At 40.8% G+C, this 20,335-nt stretch overlaps 2 protein-coding genes across 19 annotated transcripts in view; one reads left to right on the plus strand and one right to left on the minus strand.

The window, feature by feature from the left end:
- LOC143147684 (TOX high mobility group box family member 4) overlaps positions 1–9,472 on the plus strand; it is a 70,795-nt gene extending 61,323 nt beyond the window's left edge. For all 4 annotated transcript variants that reach the window (XM_076313188.1, XM_076313189.1, XM_076313191.1 and 1 more), the window contains 4 exons: positions 549–684; positions 2,958–3,326; positions 4,163–4,285; positions 5,527–9,472. In XM_076313188.1, coding sequence (XP_076169303.1) covers positions 549–684; positions 2,958–3,326; positions 4,163–4,285; positions 5,527–5,865 — 967 coding nt within the window. In that variant the 3' untranslated portion in view covers positions 5,866–9,472. The remainder of the gene's footprint in view (positions 1–548; positions 685–2,957; positions 3,327–4,162; positions 4,286–5,526) is intronic.
- Hdac4 (histone deacetylase 4) overlaps positions 9,061–20,335 on the minus strand; it is a 68,458-nt gene continuing 57,183 nt past the window's right edge. For 11 of the 15 annotated variants that reach the window (XM_076313176.1, XM_076313173.1, XM_076313174.1 and 8 more), the window contains 9 exons: positions 20,156–20,296; positions 19,452–19,607; positions 18,159–18,504; positions 16,852–17,319; positions 16,028–16,306; positions 15,454–15,800; positions 12,260–12,814; positions 11,620–11,759; positions 9,061–11,530 (listed from right to left, as the gene is read on the minus strand). In XM_076313176.1, the coding sequence (XP_076169291.1) occupies positions 11,467–11,530; positions 11,620–11,759; positions 12,260–12,814; positions 15,454–15,800; positions 16,028–16,306; positions 16,852–17,319; positions 18,159–18,504; positions 19,452–19,607; positions 20,156–20,296 (2,496 nt within the window). In that variant the 3' untranslated portion in view covers positions 9,061–11,466. The remainder of the gene's footprint in view (positions 11,531–11,619; positions 11,760–12,259; positions 12,815–15,453; positions 15,801–16,027; positions 16,307–16,851; positions 17,320–18,158; positions 18,505–19,451; positions 19,608–20,155; positions 20,297–20,335) is intronic. The other 4 variants (XM_076313175.1, XM_076313186.1, XM_076313182.1 and 1 more) reach the window with 2 other exon arrangements.

Raw genomic sequence — 20,335 nt, forward strand, 5'->3', positions numbered from 1 at the left:
CAAGAATCACGAAACGTATCTCAACTTTTTTTAATATTATATAGAAAGCAGCAAAACCACAAGTACTTCATTTACGTCCCCAGGCAGAAAATATTGAATCCTTTTCCGCCACAACAAACTAAAGTAGAAAATTAAAATTGTAACTAGGCAAAAACTGATAAATAATGTTTAAAAATGAAACATTTTTATGATTAATGGAATTTCATGCGTTTCCAGGCAGCGTCTAGGTTTGTCTATGTACAGATTTGATACTGAATGATATTTACGATGCGAGAGAAATTCAATTTTTCGCTTATAAAATGCATTTTCGTGTTAGTAACGGGTATTAGTCATTGGTTTATACTATACAAATCCTAGACAATAATGAAATAATTTTTTTCAAAAATTTTGATCGTTATATCTGAATACCGTTCAGGGCCATTTTCTTCTCGTTTTCAGTGTATGTGCACGTTTAATTCTTCACGTCTTCAGAGCGAGTTTCTTTTTCGATACGTTTTGGATATATTTGCGTATTAAATTTCCATTTCGCGCAAATGATTACTTTTCAGGCCCGTGTCGGCGTATGCTCTGTTCTTCAGGGACACACAAGCAGCGATAAAGGGACAGAATCCGAACGCAAGCTTCGGTGAAGTGTCGAAGATTGTTGCTTCGATGTGGGACGCCTTGGATACCGAACACAAGAACGTGAGTACTTAAATCGTATCTTCTGTTTGCCATGTTGTGTTGCGTCTTTCGTTGCTGAAGTCGCGTTTTCATTTCACGTATTTCCTCGACTTCAGTAGCTGATAAAGAATTAACGATTAACAAACGCGTAATATTACGTTAGATAAGTGACAGATGGCGTTGCGTCCCAGTTCATTGCCAGATAGAACGTGTTCTCGCGCATGCGCGTGCCACGAACGACATGATCAGTGACGTATATTAACCAATGGTGCAAGCGTCGATCGGCAGAACAATATCGCTATATTATTTAAATTATTTACAAACGATATCAATAAGCCTTATAGTCATTTCAATAGGGTCATTTATACTTTTAGTATCCTTTATTCATTTTTTAAAAACTTTTAGATGATTTTCTGTAACATAGGACACCGATACCTGTTCTCATTCGATCAGGGCACATTACTGATGTTTTCAACGCGCATGTGCAAAAAACTTGACAATTGTAATTGCAGAACACTTACAACCGTACAATTGCTATTGAGTATAATTACTATAATAATTGCTAAATGCAATCGAAGGACACTTACAAGGAAAGTACAAGGCCTTCAAGTTATCGATTTAGACAAAACTTTGCATAACGGGTAAATTGTTCATTCTGCTTATAAAAATATAGCATTACTGGGGCAGATATTTTATAAATTTTAAGATATTTAAGATATTTAAGATATTTAAGATGAAAGATTCATTATTACACCGAAATAGAATTTTAATTAAAATGGTTGATCTTTTTTTTTTTTCGATTTATTTGATTCAAATTAATTAAATTTCTACAAGTAAAAATACATATTAAATTTTTTAATAGACGTAAAGAAAATATGTTTACATTATAAAAAGGATTTAGCATTACTTTTTACATAAAAAGAAACACAAAAATGGTGCAGCTAACGTAGGAAATACATACAAAACCTATTGTTACATAGAATAATGATATTCATTACAACCTTGGTTTTTTGACCCACGTTTTCAACAGCTTCATCTAATTTCTCGTCTTATCATTTATGTTAGAACTGATAACAGCAATCCATATGAGTTGAAATGTATTTTTCAATTAGTCAGTTTTTTTTCTGCAGTTATATTCAAAAGTAAAATTACTCCACGATTGTCCATGTCAAAATCGTTTTCTAAATTGAGTAGATAAATAATAAACGAAAATTAAAAAAAAAAAAAGAAATTTCTTCGACGCGGAATTGAACCCTGGCATATGACGGTAGCAGTTAAGTACGTTAACGTGACGCCACAATAAGACTCTATAACAATTTTGATTGTAATTCTATTTCAACATAATAATAATATAATAATTACCCCTATAATGCTATATTTTTTATAAACCAAATTACTAATATGTAAAATTTTCGACCAAATCGATGATTCAAAGATCTTGCACTCTACTTTATTAGAATTGATTTCGACAAAAATTATAATTTTAATAAGTGTTCTGCATTTATATTTGGCAATTGGAATTATAATTGCAGTGAGTAGAAATTTATTTGACAATTTCAGCAGTTACCGCTTTCAAGTGATGCCTCGCATTAGAAGGCTATTATTCTGTTAACTAACATATACTGATGCCTTATTTTTATAATATATTCCACTGTTGCTAACTATTTCCAGATTCATTGTTTTCAACTCTTTAAAAATTGTTTTAATTTATTGTCAGTGTTTCTCCACCCTTAACATATGTCACGTCCCACATTAACATTCCCGTTTTTACATTATTGGACGTATAAACAAATAATTAAAGTTGAAATATTTAGTAAAAAGTGTTAGAATATATTTTTTTATGCAATAAAATATCCTTTCATATGAAATAATGTTAGTGCAACATTTTCTATGTACGCGCCAGGTAAAGCGACGACCTAGCCGTAAGTCATGTCTAAAGCGTTGACATCCGGTAAGGGTTAACATTACTTCTAATTGGTTGAATCCTCTTGACTCTAATGAAGGAGTACCCATTATCTATGGCTACCTAATTTCTCCCGTCTTTCGTTGAAAAGAATCAAATTCTCGATAAAAATCGTTGGAAAGCATATCTTAATTAATAACGAAAAACAAATAAGGTATTCGAGTAATAGAATACTCTTCTAACTGGAAACATCATTTATTTAAATAGAAATGAAAAGAACTTACAATTTGTTCAAATATTTTAGCATTCTTTGTCTTTGTGACAGCTATGGAGGCCTCTGCTGTATTGTACTTAAAACATTGCATTGTTGAAAAGTTCAAAATTATTGTAGGTTTACAAGAAGAAGACCGAAGCTGCAAAGAAGGAATATCTACAGGCTCTTGCAGCATATAGAGCGTCTCTTGTCAGTAAAGGAGCAGCTGAGAACGAACAGCAGCAGCAACAACAACCGTCGCCACAACAGCAGCAGCAGCAACAAGTTCAATATGCAGCATATGGCAACTACGCCGGTAGTGGAACTCCTGGAAACGTTTCTTATCAGGTCTACAGCCCGCAACCTCAACCGCCGTCGCCTCAGCAACAACATGCGCATCCACATCAGCATCATCAGCATCAGCAACAATCGCAACAAATGCAAATGAAGAAGTCTCCTCACCATTTGGCCATGTCAGGGAATCCTCAGCAACAACAAACGCAGCAGGTAATGATTTCTCTTAAACTTTGAACTAGCTGTGTTTTTGTACACTGATGAAATGATTTTTATATTTAAATTTTAAATCATACTTATCATTTTCAAAAGTATTCATACAGATTGAAAATGGTATACTATCAGAAACTATTATTACTCCTTTATTAAACCAAGAAATTAAGAAAACAATATGGCTGTGTAAAAGCAGTCAAGAATAATTGTTGTTATTTTGTCCTGTAATAATATTAAAAGAAAATACTATTTTCTAGTGTCAAGAGTAACATTACTACGTTTATCAAAAAAATATTAGTGTTTCAATCTGGTTTACTGATAGACACATTGGTAAGGTTGATGCGACAAATCTTGCCTTGGAATTAATCTTGAAAACCGTTTCCAATAGGAGGAAAATTCATAGCAACCTTAGCTTTGTTAAGAGAAATGTCTTAATTTGTATTACATTGTTCCATCTAGTGCCAAAAATTTGAAAGAAGGATTCTTCGTTCCCAACTTTCAATTTTCACTCTGACAACAAGCTCATGGCTATACTGCCACTGTTAAGTATTTATATTCCCAATTAATATACAAAATCAATAGTAATATCATAGATAAAAGAAAATTTCTCTTAAATAAATAAAAAGGAAATCATTTACTACGTGTTTTCTTCCAAATCTGTGCTGTTAGTATCGATATATGACAGATGATTTGTTTCATGGGGAAAACGAGTGTTGAATTTAATGTTTAAATTGGTAAAAGAAAAGAATTGTTGAGTAAGTGTGTATTTAAACCGATGCTGAATTAAATTGAACGTAATTATCATGATTTTTCTCTTAATTCTACATTTTATTTAGGGTTTGATAACCAATTCAATGGCGCCGGCACATATGTCACCGCAACCGCAACAATCGCAGCCCCAGTCGCAGCAGCAGCAACATATGCAGCAGCAACAGGTCTCACAGCAGCAATACATGCAGGTTAGCGAATAAGATTTACTTGTGTTTCATTTTGCATCTTCGTGCACGAATTTTATCATTAGGTGACTGCAATAATCCCCAGATAACTGAAACAAAATCACTTCTGTTTATGTTTGTTCAGTATGATCGATTATGTACGCAGAAATAGTATCCATCGATGAAAAGAAAATTTTTTATATTTCTCGTTGCATCTTCACGAGAGTATTATCAATGAACAGGTAATATTTTTTCCGTGAAAATGAGTACCAGCCCGACCTCATTCGCATTATATTTTATAAAACTTTATTCGGACCACTTTCGAAAGCCTTTCAATTACGTTTAATTAAAAGTAGTCCAAATGCGGTTATATTTGAACTCATTTCCATCGAACGAACTTTACCAATCTATTCTTAATGGCCTTGTCGCGATATTGTACCGAAAAATATCAAAAATTTAATTTCCATTAATGTATGACTAATTCTCGACCAGTGTTGGACAAACTATAATCTAATTAATGACTGACAATTTACAATCGTTGATCGTTACCGATGACAATTACAATTTTAATTGCCAAATGTAATTACTGCCGACTATAATTAACAATTGTAACAGGTAAATGCAATGACAGAGCAATTACAATGACATAATCCACAGTATTGTAACTTTTTATTTGCTATATATTCATCAAATTTACGAATTTGTTATAAACAAAAGTTTAAATTTTATACAATAGAAATTAAAATAACGCGAGTGTTTTAACAATTTTAATAAATTCGTGAAATACATGAATGTACAGTGAATTAGCAATTTTTTCAAGCTATTAACACATGCACGAAGAAGTTATAAAAGTATGTAAATCATTAATTGCAATTGTTCAGTCCCAGTTACAATGACAATTATATAATTCTATTTCTCTGCAATTACATTCAACAATTGAAGTCATTCCAGTAAAATAAGAGCTTGAGAAAAGATAAGACTTATTAGAATAATTACCCCTTGAAAGCGAACGATCTTCTTTTACTTTTGTCTGAATTTTCAAAAGAAACGGAGATACTCTAAATGCTCGAGTTAATGGAAATACTCTGTGTACAAGATTCGTTCTTGGTTCAAGAGAGAAAAAAGTATATACAGGATTATCTTCACCGGTTATACACAAACGAGTGGAACGAATGCAGTTACATATAAACAGAGAACACCGTATATATTCTTGTCGTCGAAGTAACGGTTTGGTGTTAACAAACACATCCTCTTCTTTTTCGCAGGTATCACAGCAACAATCGCAGCAGCATCACCATCATCAGCAGCAGCAGCAACAGCAGCAGCAGCAGCAGCAACAGATGATGCATACGAGTAATCAGAAAGGTGATTCATTGTCGAGCCCGCCATCTGTGAATTCCGCGGCTCAGGCAACCATGGGCGGTCAAAGACCCCCCTCCAATGCTTGTATACGTCATGGATGCCCGAATCCCGCGGTAACCAACAGCGAATGGGAAGACGAGTACTGTAGTAACGAATGCGTTGCTAGCCACTGCAGAGACGTGTTCAGTACGTGGGTGTCACCGAATCAAAATCCGCAGCAAAATTTCTCTACCGTAAAATAAGAAACCTGTACACTAAATATGATTGTAGTAACGCGATAATCCGAACGCGTACGGCTACCGTTCGTTCCTAGCCGATACGAGCACGCCAGACGTGTCGAGTGTACATAGATTTGATAAGGAGGTTCGCGTAAAATCAAAACAAGAAAAAAAAAATTGAAAAAAAAATCCCAGACCGACGACAAGAACGCGCAACCCGGGTTTACACAACGGCGGGGCGTAGTTTCGATGAAAGACTGCTTGCGACAGTTCGATGCTTGCGAACGCGTGAATAAATACCTACCGTTCGCTCGATGGATCTTTCGGCGCGCACGACAAGCATCGTCGCTGTTATCGCGAAAGAGTATTAGAATCGCCAAAGTAGCCGATTAAATCGGGCTGTAGTTCGAAGGAATCGATATCGTCGTCGTCGCTGTGCGTTTTTTTAAACGCATACACGCGATCGGAAACGAAAGAACGATGAATTGAGTGTAAGTAAAATTACATTCCTTGAACGTGTTTAGTTAGCGACCGTTTAACGATATAAAGGTAATTTCGTAGGAATATATTCGCAACATATAGGATACGTGTATTTAAAGTTGTTCGCTTGGCCGCGAGATGGAGGAGTGGTGGGGAGTAGTTGATTGGTCGCGACGAACGACGCACACACACATACACACACACACACACACACACACACACACACGCACGTATCGTACAAACTTTCGAAACGACACGAGCGAAATTCAGGTAGCGTGACACGATCTCACGATACGGTGGACAAAGGTACACAGACCGTAGCGTCTGCGTATCGATGACGCGCACTCCGTTTCAAGTTCTTTCGCGAGTTCGAAGTTCGGCGCGCGCGTATTCGTGCCGATGAAAAATACGCTTCCGCGAGATTCCCTTGTAGAGTGAAAAAGGGATTAGGTTGGAGGAACTGGTTGCGTTCTTGGTTCAAGAAAGACGGTCGCGGCAGCAGCTGCGGACTTGCAACGCAATTTATTTTTGTATAATTTTACAAAACGATCGATCCATATATAGCAATACACAACTACGACGGATACGAGTAAGAGGAAGGGCAACGACGTTGAGTAACGCGAAATCAGTTGGACGAAGTTTCAGTTAATTTTGTTCGTTACGTACTTTGTTCGTTCGTTTTTACGACCTATTGCGCAGCAGGTAGGGCTTCGGGAGATATTTATCGCGTTTGTTCCGACGTCGTTGCCCTTCGAATTTGCTGTCGCGAGCAAAGCGATGCGCATTGTCGTTATTTATTTCGAAGCAGTCGATTCGGTGTCAACATAACCTCCTGCGATGACGCGAGCGCCTTTGATTGCGCGAGATTGTGAGAGAATTAACGAATAATCGATTATCGAACTTTGCTAAGGCGTGCATGGGAGGGGACCGCGCACGCGATTTCACGCATGCGCGCGGAACGTGCATCTTGCCAAACTTTTTTGCCTCCGCAGCGATTATTCTACAAATTTCTCCGATCGCTGGAAGAAACATTGGTAATAGCGTGCCGATGTTTGTATCGAAAGATGTAACGTTTCCGTGTGACCGTATCGATATAAGTTTTTTTAAAATCTTTTCTTTTTTAAACATCCTTGTACATAGAAGAAGAAATATTCCATAGGTTTTTAAGTCTCCACGATGTAAACATAATCGATAGTGTACCATACTCTGATAACAACCTTCGGTATATTATAAAAGCATATGAATATAAAAAAAAAAACTGAATCAGCACCGTGCATACATGTACTGTATGATTCTAAAAATTGGGACAAGGTGTAGCTCTTTTCTGCGCGAAGTTGCAACAATGTGAGAGAAGAAAGTAGAAAGTATCTTTTAGTAGTAATATTTTTCTTTTCATTAATATACACTTGTACCTTTTTTCTTCTAAATGAAACCACTGATTTACTTTTACATAAATCAATTATCATTCCTTGTATAAAAGTATTACACAACCATTGAAGGTGGAATACTTTACGAGATATTTTACGTTAGAAGATTACTTTATTCTAACCTGTGTTCAAATGTTCCACCATTATGAACTAAACATTGTCTTAATCGTTTCTTTACATTATTCGTTACACTTTTCATGTTACTAAGCAGTATATAATTTCGTGTCGTCAGTTGAAACGATAAATTGCAAATAAATTTATATTTAAATACGAAATATCATAATAATAATAATATCATTATTACACTACAAAAAGAGAAAGTAAATGTACAGGGTAGTGTAAAAGACGAGGTTCCATATATAAACTTGTAAAGTACTCAGTTTTTAATAGTATTACCTTTATACTTTTATACATAGGAAGACGAAAAAGTTCCATTTATGTATACAAAATTAGTGGTTTTGTTTAAGAAAAAAGTTGCAAATACATATTGCACGCAAAGAAAATATTACGTCATAAGAAGATAATACCTGTTTCGGCGTTCAGAGTTTCTTGTATATTCACACAGAAATGAACTACAGGTTGACTATGTTTTTTAGAATCACGCTGTACACATAAGTATGAACGTATATATGCATGTATACGTGTACGCAACGCGCTCTGGTATGCACGCGTGTATATATGTATACCGTGTGCGGACGCGTGCGCGCAGTGGCGTGTACACACATACAAAGTGTAAAAAGTAATTGCCAATGCATTGCCGAATAAAACTGACCGGCATCGATTTATCGATATTGTCCGAGAGATACGAAGCGAGTCACGAAAGAAAAAGGTCGTGAAAATCATCGCATCGTTATCCATGATGAAAAACAAAAAAAAAAAGGAGGGAAAGAATTTTTCCGGCGTTAGTCGTAATCGCGCCGAGATCTGTATACTAAAAAAAACACGAAACGAGAAAAAAGAAAATAAATTTAGAAAATATCGAGTTACCTATCGTAGTAGTATTAGCACTTTGCGTAAAAAAAAAAAATATAAATATATACATGTATATGTATATACAATGGTGATTTGAAACGAGTTTACGTTAATTTCTATTGTTTTCTGTACAAAGATTCGATTAAACGTATGTCAGTCTGGAAAATGGGTGTAAAGTTTGATGACTAGTGCGTGTTGTTGAATTGCCAAACCGAAAGGCATATTCGGGTTTCAGAGAGCGCGAAAGGACTTGGATCATACCAGAACTCGTTTCGGGAAGCTGTCGCGCACGACTTCTTAACGTCCAACGATGATACGAAGACTGCATATGTCGGTAACGTATGCGTAACACAATGACTATACCTTTTATTTAAAATTACTTTACGAGGTACATTTATATACATAAAAAATGTATGACTAATACACTTAAGCTTACGCAATATGGACATACTCGTACACGTGCAATAACGTAATCGTAACATTTTTATTATTTTTTTTTCATCTTCGACTTTAGATTCTTATTTTCTTTTTTTTTTTTATTATTATTTATTATTCGATTTTCGATGCGAGTCAACGATTTTTACATCTAACTTGTATCGATTTTCTAAGAACGATACCGGAATGTTGCAAGTTTCTTTGTCCAAAACGCATAAAACTCTCTTAGAATTGTCAACAATTTCCAAACGATCGTCGCACGAGAGCGAAACCAGTGGTAACGAATAGTTCGGTCGAAAGAATGTACTGGTCGAATAGGGATCGGGAAGGAAGGGGGAGAAAAGTCGTGGAAAAAAAAAGTACCCGGACGACGATTGATCGTGAAATAAGTATCGAGAGACAAGACGAAAGCAAAAGAAAACCGTACAATGGGTAGGTGTCGATAACTATCGAATAGAAGGAATGACAGAAACGCAGTTTCGAGTCGTCGCGACGATCGGTTCTGACACAGGAAGAATACACGAATTAGAGGATTATTCGGGACTTCCAAGGTTACGACACGAATCGACCAAAAAATTATTTCGTGCTTGATATTTCCATAATTTTTGGTAAAAATACGGGACGAACACTTGAGATTCTTGCGACACACAAACATACGATGCACACATATATTCCTTGTACTCGATGCCCGTATATGCGCACACGTTCGCGTATATGCATATACGTTATACGCGCAACGTACGAACCGCGGAAATCGTTTGTCGATCGATCGATTCGTTTACATGACTCCGTGTTCTCGTAAAATGCACGACACAAAAATAAATGCTCATATTTCAATTATATTTCTTTCTCTCTCTCACATGCTCGCGCGTGCATTTATACCTTTATTTAACAGTAGCTCGTTAAATTTCATCTTTTTTTTTACAAAATATCACAAAAATCACACCAGCCTTTGTTTGCGATTAAACAACCAAACACGTCGCTATGCAGCTTGAAAATAGATGAATCGCTGCTTCTCGCGACACGAGACACGCGAAACGCTTTACTTTTTTTTCTGCTCTTCACAGTCCCACGTTCTTCGATACGTCAAGTTTGTCATTACTCCTGCGAGTCTCTACCGCGCTCTGAATAAATCGGCTCGATTTGATCGTAGCACCGTCAATGTGCGAATTTTCGCCGAAAAGACAAATGATTGAAGTGGCCGCGCATGCGCACCTTCAAATTCGTCGAACACTATAAGAGAGACGGAAGCAGAATGGCGACGCGCGCGTCGTGTTCTGCGAACGAACAATTGTTTGAAGCGCGTCTAGCGCAACAAAAATAAACGAAAATGCCTAATGCTACGCTGTCTTTTAAATAAATTTATCCGATGATGGGGATAAACAATTCAGGCAATTTCCGTCGATGCGTCAGAGTGTCGTTTAAGGTTGAGTTACTCTCGCCTGAATCAAAGTTTCGAGGTTGGGTTTAAAAACAGCCTTCAACCTGTACCTCGCGTCTTTACGCAATTATGTAATTATTTTCACATAAAATGTACATTCCCTTCTAATTTGCGTAATAAAGACGTTAAAATAAACAAAGTGAACGCGTGAGACACGAGTTTTCTTGCTCGAGTCACAGAACACGCAAAAATTTCGTAACCCCTTTTGCCGTACAAATAGTCGGATCAGGACAAATCAGGACAACACCGACGGTTCATCATACACAGGTACAATTTTCCTATAGCGCGTGTCTTCGAAATTTCTATCCGATAAGATTTGTTCGCACGTGATTCGAAAGAAAAGATGGAAAAGACGGTTCAACGTTTGCGACAACTGCTGCTTCGACAAATTGACGTTTTAGTCGTCGAAAGCATGTATCGTGTAACTCAGAATGTGCTCGAAAACGTATGACTGCTCGCGGAAACAAGAAAAATGCTTCAAAGCGGTATCGCGCACACTCATCGCGAGCGAGCGAGCAAACTATATTGGTGGCTTGGCTCAGTTCGGCTCAGTTCCGCTCAGTTCGGCTCAGTTCGGCTTGCTTTCGCGTGTGGTCGGCTCGACAACAACGACCGTTCGCGGCATCGGGACTCGGGCCCAACGTACAACGTGATTCAACGCCAGAAAACGCGGGAATAGAATCTCGCAAAGGCTTGGTACTGGCGCGACACGATGCAGCGTCGAACACAGTAGGCTGTACCGGTTGTGCGGCACAGCGTTTCCGTATCTTGCCTGTCGCTTTCCTACGACGCGTCGCGAACACGACGATGGTCGTCTCGCGACAATTTCCAAAGACAATCGCGCGTACCGTAACGCAACCAACTACGATTTCATTTGGCATCGTCTTGTTCCATGGGCTCCTCGGAAACTTCACGGGAATGTTCTGGGGTAGTCCTAAAACAATAGCGATAGGAAAAGGGAAAATGATTGTTTTACAACTCGCAACGAATGATCATGAGTAACAGAGAGGGGGTTGGACTTACGTTAAGTTGGTAGGCTGCTGCATCGAAAGAGAGGCCATCGCGGAGACCGTCTCCGATTCGTCGCGTTCTTTCTGACCAGCTTCGATCGCGCTCATTGGTACAGTGTGAGCGTTCAGCTTGACGCAAGGCCAATGCGACATCTGTGCATTAACATGAGAACAATAAGAAACCGTAAAATTGAACAATTGACATGGAAATAATTCGGCAACTAGTGATGGGAACGAGACATGTTCAGCGTCACAAATATATTTACGTCTGAAATTGTTGCTCTTGTAACAATTTTAGTTACTGCTTGGTACAAATAAATGATTAAACAATAGTGCATAGAAATTAATATCTAAACAATGAAAACTCTATTCGATATCTGTTATTTAATGTCAACTTATTAATAAGTACATATGTAATTGGATTAATCCCATCACTAGTGCAACAAGAGAAATTAAGTGTGAGGTGTGGAAGACGAAATATTCCAAAGAATATCATCGTCAATTGCCTACTATATTTATCTCGAAGTATCATAAAAATTCGAGGGCGGGGGTGGCAGTACAATTATAGGAATTTATTGTAAGCTTAAAGTAAATCATAATAATATATTTGAATTAATGAGATAGGTAATAATTTTTTTCGCTGAAGATCGTACCTGAACAGCGATAGTCTTTTGCAACGTGTCAATAGCGTTTTGACACGGAGGCCTGGTCAGTTCTTCCTCCCTCAGTTGGGTAGGTTCATCGCCGAGCAGAGCTCGGACGCACTCTTGCGCAGAATCGCAGATTGCGGCCAAATCGTAGCCGCCTTCAAGAGCGAGGACCACTTTGCCGTCGGCTAGTCCCAACAGCTGTTGCGTCAGCTTCCCAAAACAGGCAGGGCTGACCTTGTAACCACCGAGAGGCGGGGGATGGCCAACGGCCGCGTCAAATCCCGCTGAGACTAGCACAATGCTTGGATCGAACGCCTTTGCGATCGGCATGACCACCGTCCGAAAGGCAGCGATATATTCTGCGTCTCCCATTGGCGGGTTCAATCCGCCCGACCAGGCCACGTTCACATTGTAGCCCAGACCCTCGCCGGCTCCGCACTCTGTGGGGCCGCCGGTTCCTGGAAAGAAGTTACCTTCGTCGTGCCTGTGTATCGACAGGTACAACACTCGCGGATCGTCGTAAAACATCTGCTGCGTTCCGTTCCCATGGTGGACGTCCTACGAACAGAAAATAAACGACGCGCGCATTCTTCTACGGTTCTTTGTACGCACGATGACACGGATTCGTTCCATCGTAGGAGCAAGAGGGCGTTACGATGTGCTTGGTAATTGCGCGAAGTAGGTGCGCAGATGCATCGAACGACAGCGATTTCTACTTTATCGGTTAATTTACACGGTACTCGTTTCTTGATGGGCAGGTTAAAATAGCGCGCACTTAACCTTTAATTCGATCTATTGACAGTTTCTATCGACGTTTACGACAAGCGTATCGAGTTAATCAAAAATACGAATAACATACGAAGTACAGTATTTGTTCATGAGGACCGGTTTTGGTTTACACTCAACAATTTTCCCTGTCATTTTTGATCACTCGTATCAGAGGGACTGAAAGAGTCTCTTGCTTTGTTTCATAGATACTTTATACCCCGTCCTTTGCATACAATAATGCTTCATCTGTTCTATATTGTTCCTCACTCGCTCTCAATCTCTCCAACTCGCTTTCGCCTTTAGCAAGACATGAGTTGTCCTTTTACATTATATAGCACGCGCTAGTCCCACTCTGAGTCACCTGTTTTTAAAGATGTTATTTGAAATATTCATTTTGATGAGTATTTTGCCTGTCTTTGTTCTCAACAAATAAATACTATACTTATCTTTTACACCGAAACTAAAATAATGTGCACTAAACATTTAATTAAAATAAAAAGAGACGAATAAGATGCAAATAAAGCATACAAATACACGTCTTACGTGCTTGACATAATCTTCCTCGACTTTGGTCTTCCATGCAGGACATAATTTTATGATTTATATTTTACTCGATTTAGTAAACTGTATATAGCATACATTTGATGACACGAAATTCTATTCTATTGTACGTATTTAAGAAACAGCTTTTTGCTAATATGATCCTGCAACGATCGTCATGTGGTGTTTTGTTTGAATTGACTTTGTCGTCTTGCGAAATATACTATAAATTTATACGACTATTACGCGACTCGAGTGGATAAACATAATCTCAATTGAGCTGCTTTTAAGTACGCGAGTGCCTGTAGCGCTATAAAAGTGTTTAATACATTTATGTATTATTTTGATTTGAAATGCATTCTTCGAACGTATCGTAGGAACTTGATGCATTATTGTTTTCACCGAACGTGTAATGAAAATCAAGCGGTTAGTACGCATGATATAAACTGTTTAGCTTGGTAGATCGGTTCACGGTGCCATTTCTCTGTTACGACAGGGTCTCGATTTTTAACGCAGAGGAGCTTAACGGTTGCGCGAAATAGCTGCGCAGAATCACAATGCCGCCGATCGCACAATAAAATAGCTTGAACACGGCTCGCTACTACCATTCAGTTGGAAATTCGTCCGCCACGGATCATGTTACAATAGTAGTAATTTTATTTAATGCGAGCTAACTATTGTAAATAATGTGTCACATAATGTGACAACTTTGTTCGTTAGTACAGACAATATTGGTCTCTCGTAAGAATCAGTGTGTGGTAAAGAACGTGTTAAATTTTCGAAATATCTAACCTAGACACGATTAACCTATTTGCGTCAAGTTGTACGAATTGTGATAGAACAATATTCGATTACGATTTATACGACACTTAAAGATTAAACTAGAATGCAGTGGAAACTGCCGAATACAATATGCAAAATATGCAATATATGCACAAGTTTGAATATTGTAATATATGTATTCTGCATATCGCCATGTATTCTGCAGATTACAAACATAAAAATTTGCACTGAAATATACATTTGTACTTTGTGTATTTAATTCCGTACATTCTGGTGTGTGTTGTTTGAATTTTCTTATGTATTAAATATTTATGATATACGTATGCATGTATCGTTCGAGCGAGATATGCAAAATATTGGTTGACATACACACTTCAGAATGAAACGTCTTTAATAAATTATATTTTGATCCTTCGATCGATAACTTATTTATAAACTTTAAATGTCGTAGTGCTATTCACAGAATATTATTATTTCATAGCCATTCACGTGACTCATCGCACGTAGGTTGATCCCATCTACCGTTGGTTCAATACAAAGATAGAGTCCGTGTAAATAAAATCATGTGACTTTGACCTGTAATCGGTACATCGACTAAATAACAGTATAACTTGCTCAATTTTTAGTCAAAGTTATATTAGTATGGCTAAAAAAGCAAAATACGGAAATATCTTTTCATTCATAAACTATTCAACATATTGTTGGTGCTTTGAGAGTCCAATTACGTGACGATCCATTTGTTTACACCCACTCTATCTTTATTTTGATCAGTGGAGTTAGGACTATCGAAAAATTGAACTCGCTCCGTTGCGTGTTCAGCGATATGTTTCTGCGCACCCATTTCGCGCAACCAACACGCGTGATCGAGAGAAGCCTGTCGCGGAGGAGAAGGGAGTGTCGCGAACCGAGCCACTAACCCCTACGATGGAACGAACCCGTGTCACCGGTTGTACACTGTCGACAATTCGCTCTCGATACGCGCGAATGTTGCCCGACTACCCACGATATCCAGACATCCAATCCTTCTCGATCACTCGAGCAGTGTTCCCAAACCCATCCCACTGAGCGCAAGGAGGAGGCGGGGGGAGAGGCGAATGGACTCTTACCCAATCCAAAATCAAGATTTTCCGAACATCGAGCTTTTGCTGGAGCAACCGCGCAGCGATCGCGATTGAGTTGAAGAAGCAGAAACCCATGGCTTGATTGGTTTCGGCGTGATGTCCCGGCGGTCGTACAACGGCGAAGCCGTTCTTAATGTCGCCCAAGGCGGTTTTAAGGGCCAGATCGACGACGCAGCCTACGGCCATTCTGGCGGCCGGCGCGGTATTCAGTTCGTTCCACGTAGTGTCGGAATCGACGCCCACTCCGCCGCAAGGCAGTCGAACGAAACTCTTGATCGGTAGTTGAGAGAGCTTCGACACGTCCAACTTTTGTCGGTTCATCGGATTCGTCCCTGCGCGAAGCACACTTTACTCTCTACCCCTGTCGCTAACGAGGAAATCGAAGCGCCGTGGGTGACTGGGGAGAAGACTCGTGAAGGAGTGTGGGGAGAGAGAGGCGGTACGCGGAATGCAGGACGGGTGACACGGGGGACGTGGAGGGAGCGAGGAAAGGGTTCGGGCTACGTGGGAAGGGTGGGAAGTGGGGAGAGCTGGCGACGCGGTTCGCGGGAGGACTCACCGAAGAGTAGAGCGTGCGCCTCGCTGTGACACGTTTGAATCTCTTCGAGCGTTGCTTTACGCGATCGTATCCGATCGCATCTTTGTAGCAAGCCTGTTTCCGACAGTCGGGCCCATACACTCTGCAACCTGCCACCGTGCTCGGGATGGCCCCGTACCGTCTCGCCGCAAACGCACGCGTGCTTCAGCATCAGCGGATCGTAGGCCAAGCCGGTGGTGGGTCGGTGGGAAGATGCTCGCGCGAATAAATCAGCGGCGGCGGATCCGGTGGCCTGAGGACCTGCACGTGCAGAGTAATATTACTGCTTTTGTCGTCTTTCTCTTTTCTACGAGAGTTCAAAAATGTTTCGGAATTTGTTCCGGTAGCGGTATTCAATTTTGGAAACAATAATGGAAATGATTCTGTGCGTTTTATCGAGGGACGAAGGTGACCATTTAACAAGGAGTTACCGCATTTTATGATCCGAAAGGATAGTACTATTCCAGAGAATATAGTCGATAATCTGCCATTGATGAATTTATAACATAACTTTCCAGGTTATATTTAATCTTAAAAGAAGACGAGTGCATCTAAATACTTTTAGCGACTGGCTGATGTCTACGTTGGGTCTTTCAAATTGTACACCTATGACTTGACATCCTAGTGTCGAAGATTACGGACACTATCAGAAGAATCTCACCACAGAGTGGAGGTGGTGCCTTTTGGTAAGAGGACTGTAACGAACCACACGTCACCTAGCCCAGGACTTTCAAGGGACTTCTTCAACATACCTATCCATTTATTTATCGCTGGTCGACACGCGACATTGTTAATTACTGACTCACCCAAGTGAACCAACGGACTTGAGAGCGCCCTGGACAGTGGTCTGGCGCACGGTTGGCTGCTCCTGCTCCCGCTGCCACCGCCACTTCCGCTATAGGCCGTGGACTCATTCGAGGCTTGCAAGGTATGCCTCATCATGAGATCCCTCTGCTGTTGAAGGAACTGCTCCCGGTCCCGTTGTTGTTTGGAAATCTCGCTCTCCTCCGACAGATCCTTCTTTCCACCTGTCAGATCTATCACCTCGGACTCCTCCGACTCCGGAGCTTCGTCCAATTGATTCGCCTGACCGCGTGACCCGACCCGGGTCAACACTGTCTGACGGATCTGCTGTTTCAGGTAATTGTGCGCCTGCTGTTGGTCGTGCAGCTGTTTCTCCGCCAGGTACTCCTCATAGTGCGTCTGCGGAGCGATCATGCCGCCGCTTTGCAGCATCGGATGCCCCAACGGTAACGGGGCGGACTGGGTTCTACCTACAGGAACGAAAAACGAACGTTGTTGAGTGGTTCTTGCCAACGAATGGTTCGCTGCGCGTGTGCTTGCCAGAAGGCGGCGCGCACTTGAAACGATCCCTCGAGCCGTGTTCACCTCACTGTCTCAAATACCCATCGTTGTCACGGGATTTCAGTCATCGTGATCGAACCGGTGTATTGCAATTTAGTAATTTTACTCGCGTCTATTATTTACGAACGACAACGTACGAATCCTTCGCAAATCCTCGTCAGTTCTCCGAAGAGAGATACGAAAGTTGTTTTAAACATAAATATAGACAAAGGTTGTTTTACCATCCGGGAAGGTAAGTGACGCTTTTTTAGTTCCAAGTGAAAAGACACAATTTTCAAAACTCGAACTTGGACACGAACATTATATTTCCTTCTGTAAATGCCTTTTGGATGACTTTGCACGACCTTGAAACTGTAACTTATTATATTTGTTTCAGGCACCTCTGTCAGAAGTCACAAAAATAAGTTTAAGAAGAAAATTCCGTTTAAGAAGAAAACAATAACCTCGGTGCTTACACCTGGAACCAAAAGTACCAAACGTCACCAACGCTCTGTCCTCCATGAGGTCAAACTTCCATGTCCTGGTGCATTTTTTTCCAACTTTAAAGATAAACGTGTTGTCCAGGTGACTTGACAGCCGTGTAGTACTACATCGGTTGTCTCAGATTGCTCTTCTTCAAGTTCTTTATTTCCTCGAGGTACCGCGACAGCGAATCCTTGCCCCGCGGGGATCGTTCGATTGCGCACACCCGACGACACGTGTCACGCGCATTAGAAAATCGGCTGCCAGCAAGAAAGAGAGAACATACTACCTAAAGGCCGGTGACCAGCCTTTTGCAGCCTCGCGTGCGCTACTTGCGTGTCCGTGATGGGCGATGCAGACGCTGACGCCGAGCCCGACGCCGACGCTGACGCCGCCGCGGCACTATAATAAACCGCAGCCGGGTGTTGCCTATTCGTTACCGACGGATGCTCCAGATTCTGCATCTGCTTGTGAACGTAACCGGCCGTGGGCGGCTCCCTCTCGATCACAGTCAACGACGGGTAGAATGGCAAGGTTCCGGGCAGCATCTGATCGGTGAGGGGCATTCCTAGTCGCGCTGTGAACGCAGCTCGTACCTCCGCCTCGGAGACGGTCGCCAACTTGGTGCCGGTCTGTGGACAAAAGAATTCTTTAGGACTCGACCGTTTCGTTTTAACGCAAATGGTTTTTTTCTGGGCTCAGAAGTTTATCCCGAGTGCATCACGTGACACTAGGATCGACTACTCGTTACGTGGACATATACATCTGACTACAGTGGGCGTTAGGACCGTGGACCATAGCCAACTGTAATCGGTGTTAAGACTTGCAGGTCTTCGCATGGTTGCCAACTACAGTCGTCGCTAGGACCCACTGGATACAACATGGTTGCCGACTATAGTCGACCCTAAGACTCACAGAGTAAATGGTTGCCGACTATAGTGGATCCTAGGACCTAGAGGATAAATGATTGCCGACTATAGTGAACCTTAGGACCCACAGATCTTCACACAAATGTTAACTATAGTTTCCAGGAACGAAAGAGTGAAATACTGACTCGTATGTGCAAGATTGGAAGGAAAGCTAAATTTTTAAGAGAATAAACAACAGAACGTAGAATATTGTCCTCTAAATGTCATCTGGTCGGAGCCGATTATGGACACGCTGTACATACAAGAGAAAACAATTCGAAGAGAATCCAAATAACCGGATTTATCACATCTACACGGTACTGTTCGAGCAAGTGACCTAGCTACCTCCTGCTGCAGCATGACACTGCTACGCTGTGTTCATAAATGGCCTTATAGCTCACGGTTATAAGACAGTCCTATCGGGGACTATTATTGCAACAATCGTTGGGAGTCCCATGAGCGGGGGGAGGTTCTGGCAGGACGCGAGATTGAAGTTCTCAAGCGCCAGGCCGGACAGTCCATGTTGTTACAGTGGCAGCAACAGCTGGCCTAGTCTACTTCTGGGACTGTAAGGGTTGTCAGGTCACTCCTGCCAGAGTGGAAGAGGTTTTGGTAGCTTCGTCTACCGAACGATGCAGGTGTTGTCCAGGCACGGTTGCTTCGGACAGTACCTGCACTGTATGAAAAGAAGCGATGACGCGCCGTTGCCATTGTCCCGACGACTGAGACAGCGAAGCCCAACCTGGAGGCGTGTCCCGCTTGCGCAGATGAGCGCTGTGTTTTGGTGGGGGTAATTGAGGCGGGACCATAGTAACAGCGTCCAGCGCCTAGAACGCGATGGGAAGTGGAGGGAGACGGAATTACGAGCCGATTACACCAACCGATCGCGCATGCGCAATTGAAACATTGCTTTTACACGGTCGGGCTATATAAATTTTAAACACACGTATTTTCTGTACTTGTGTTTACGTTACGACTCGACTGCGTTCGTGAATAAGACGCGCTTACCACGTTATGCATCACTCGGAACCATTTAATTTTTTCCAATAAAATTTGTTCATAGCATATAAATGTAATTAAATAATCATAATTTCTTAAAAAACAATTATTCATTTTTTTTTCTTTGCTTCGCATTTTCGAATTTATCAATATTTTTTGGTGAAAATAATTATTCAAATTTACCTTCGGAATATTTATCATTTTTACGCTAGAAAGCTACTGAGGCATTATCTCTGATCCACGAACTACCGTTTTCATCTTTTGGCGATGAAACGTTTTTACATTTTCAATGTGTTTTCTTCAAAGTAAAATAAGCAGTTCGTATTAATAACAATGATAAAGTGTTCCGGCGCGACGTATGAATTCGGAGACTCACCGTGCCGGTTCCGGATGGAACGTGTGGTCTACCTAGCGAGATATTCGGCATGGACGGCGAGCTGAATAACGAAAGGTCGGAAAGGCTGCCTTGCTGGCTGCCGCTGGTTAACGGTCCGCCGTACGCGGTATTCTCTGTCTCCTGCGAACGTGCGAAAGAGATTCGTCGATAGAATCATAC

The sequence above is a fragment of the Ptiloglossa arizonensis genome, chromosome 5 (assembly GCF_051014685.1).
Source record: "Ptiloglossa arizonensis isolate GNS036 chromosome 5, iyPtiAriz1_principal, whole genome shotgun sequence".
Classification (NCBI taxonomy): domain Eukaryota; kingdom Metazoa; phylum Arthropoda; class Insecta; order Hymenoptera; family Colletidae; genus Ptiloglossa; species Ptiloglossa arizonensis.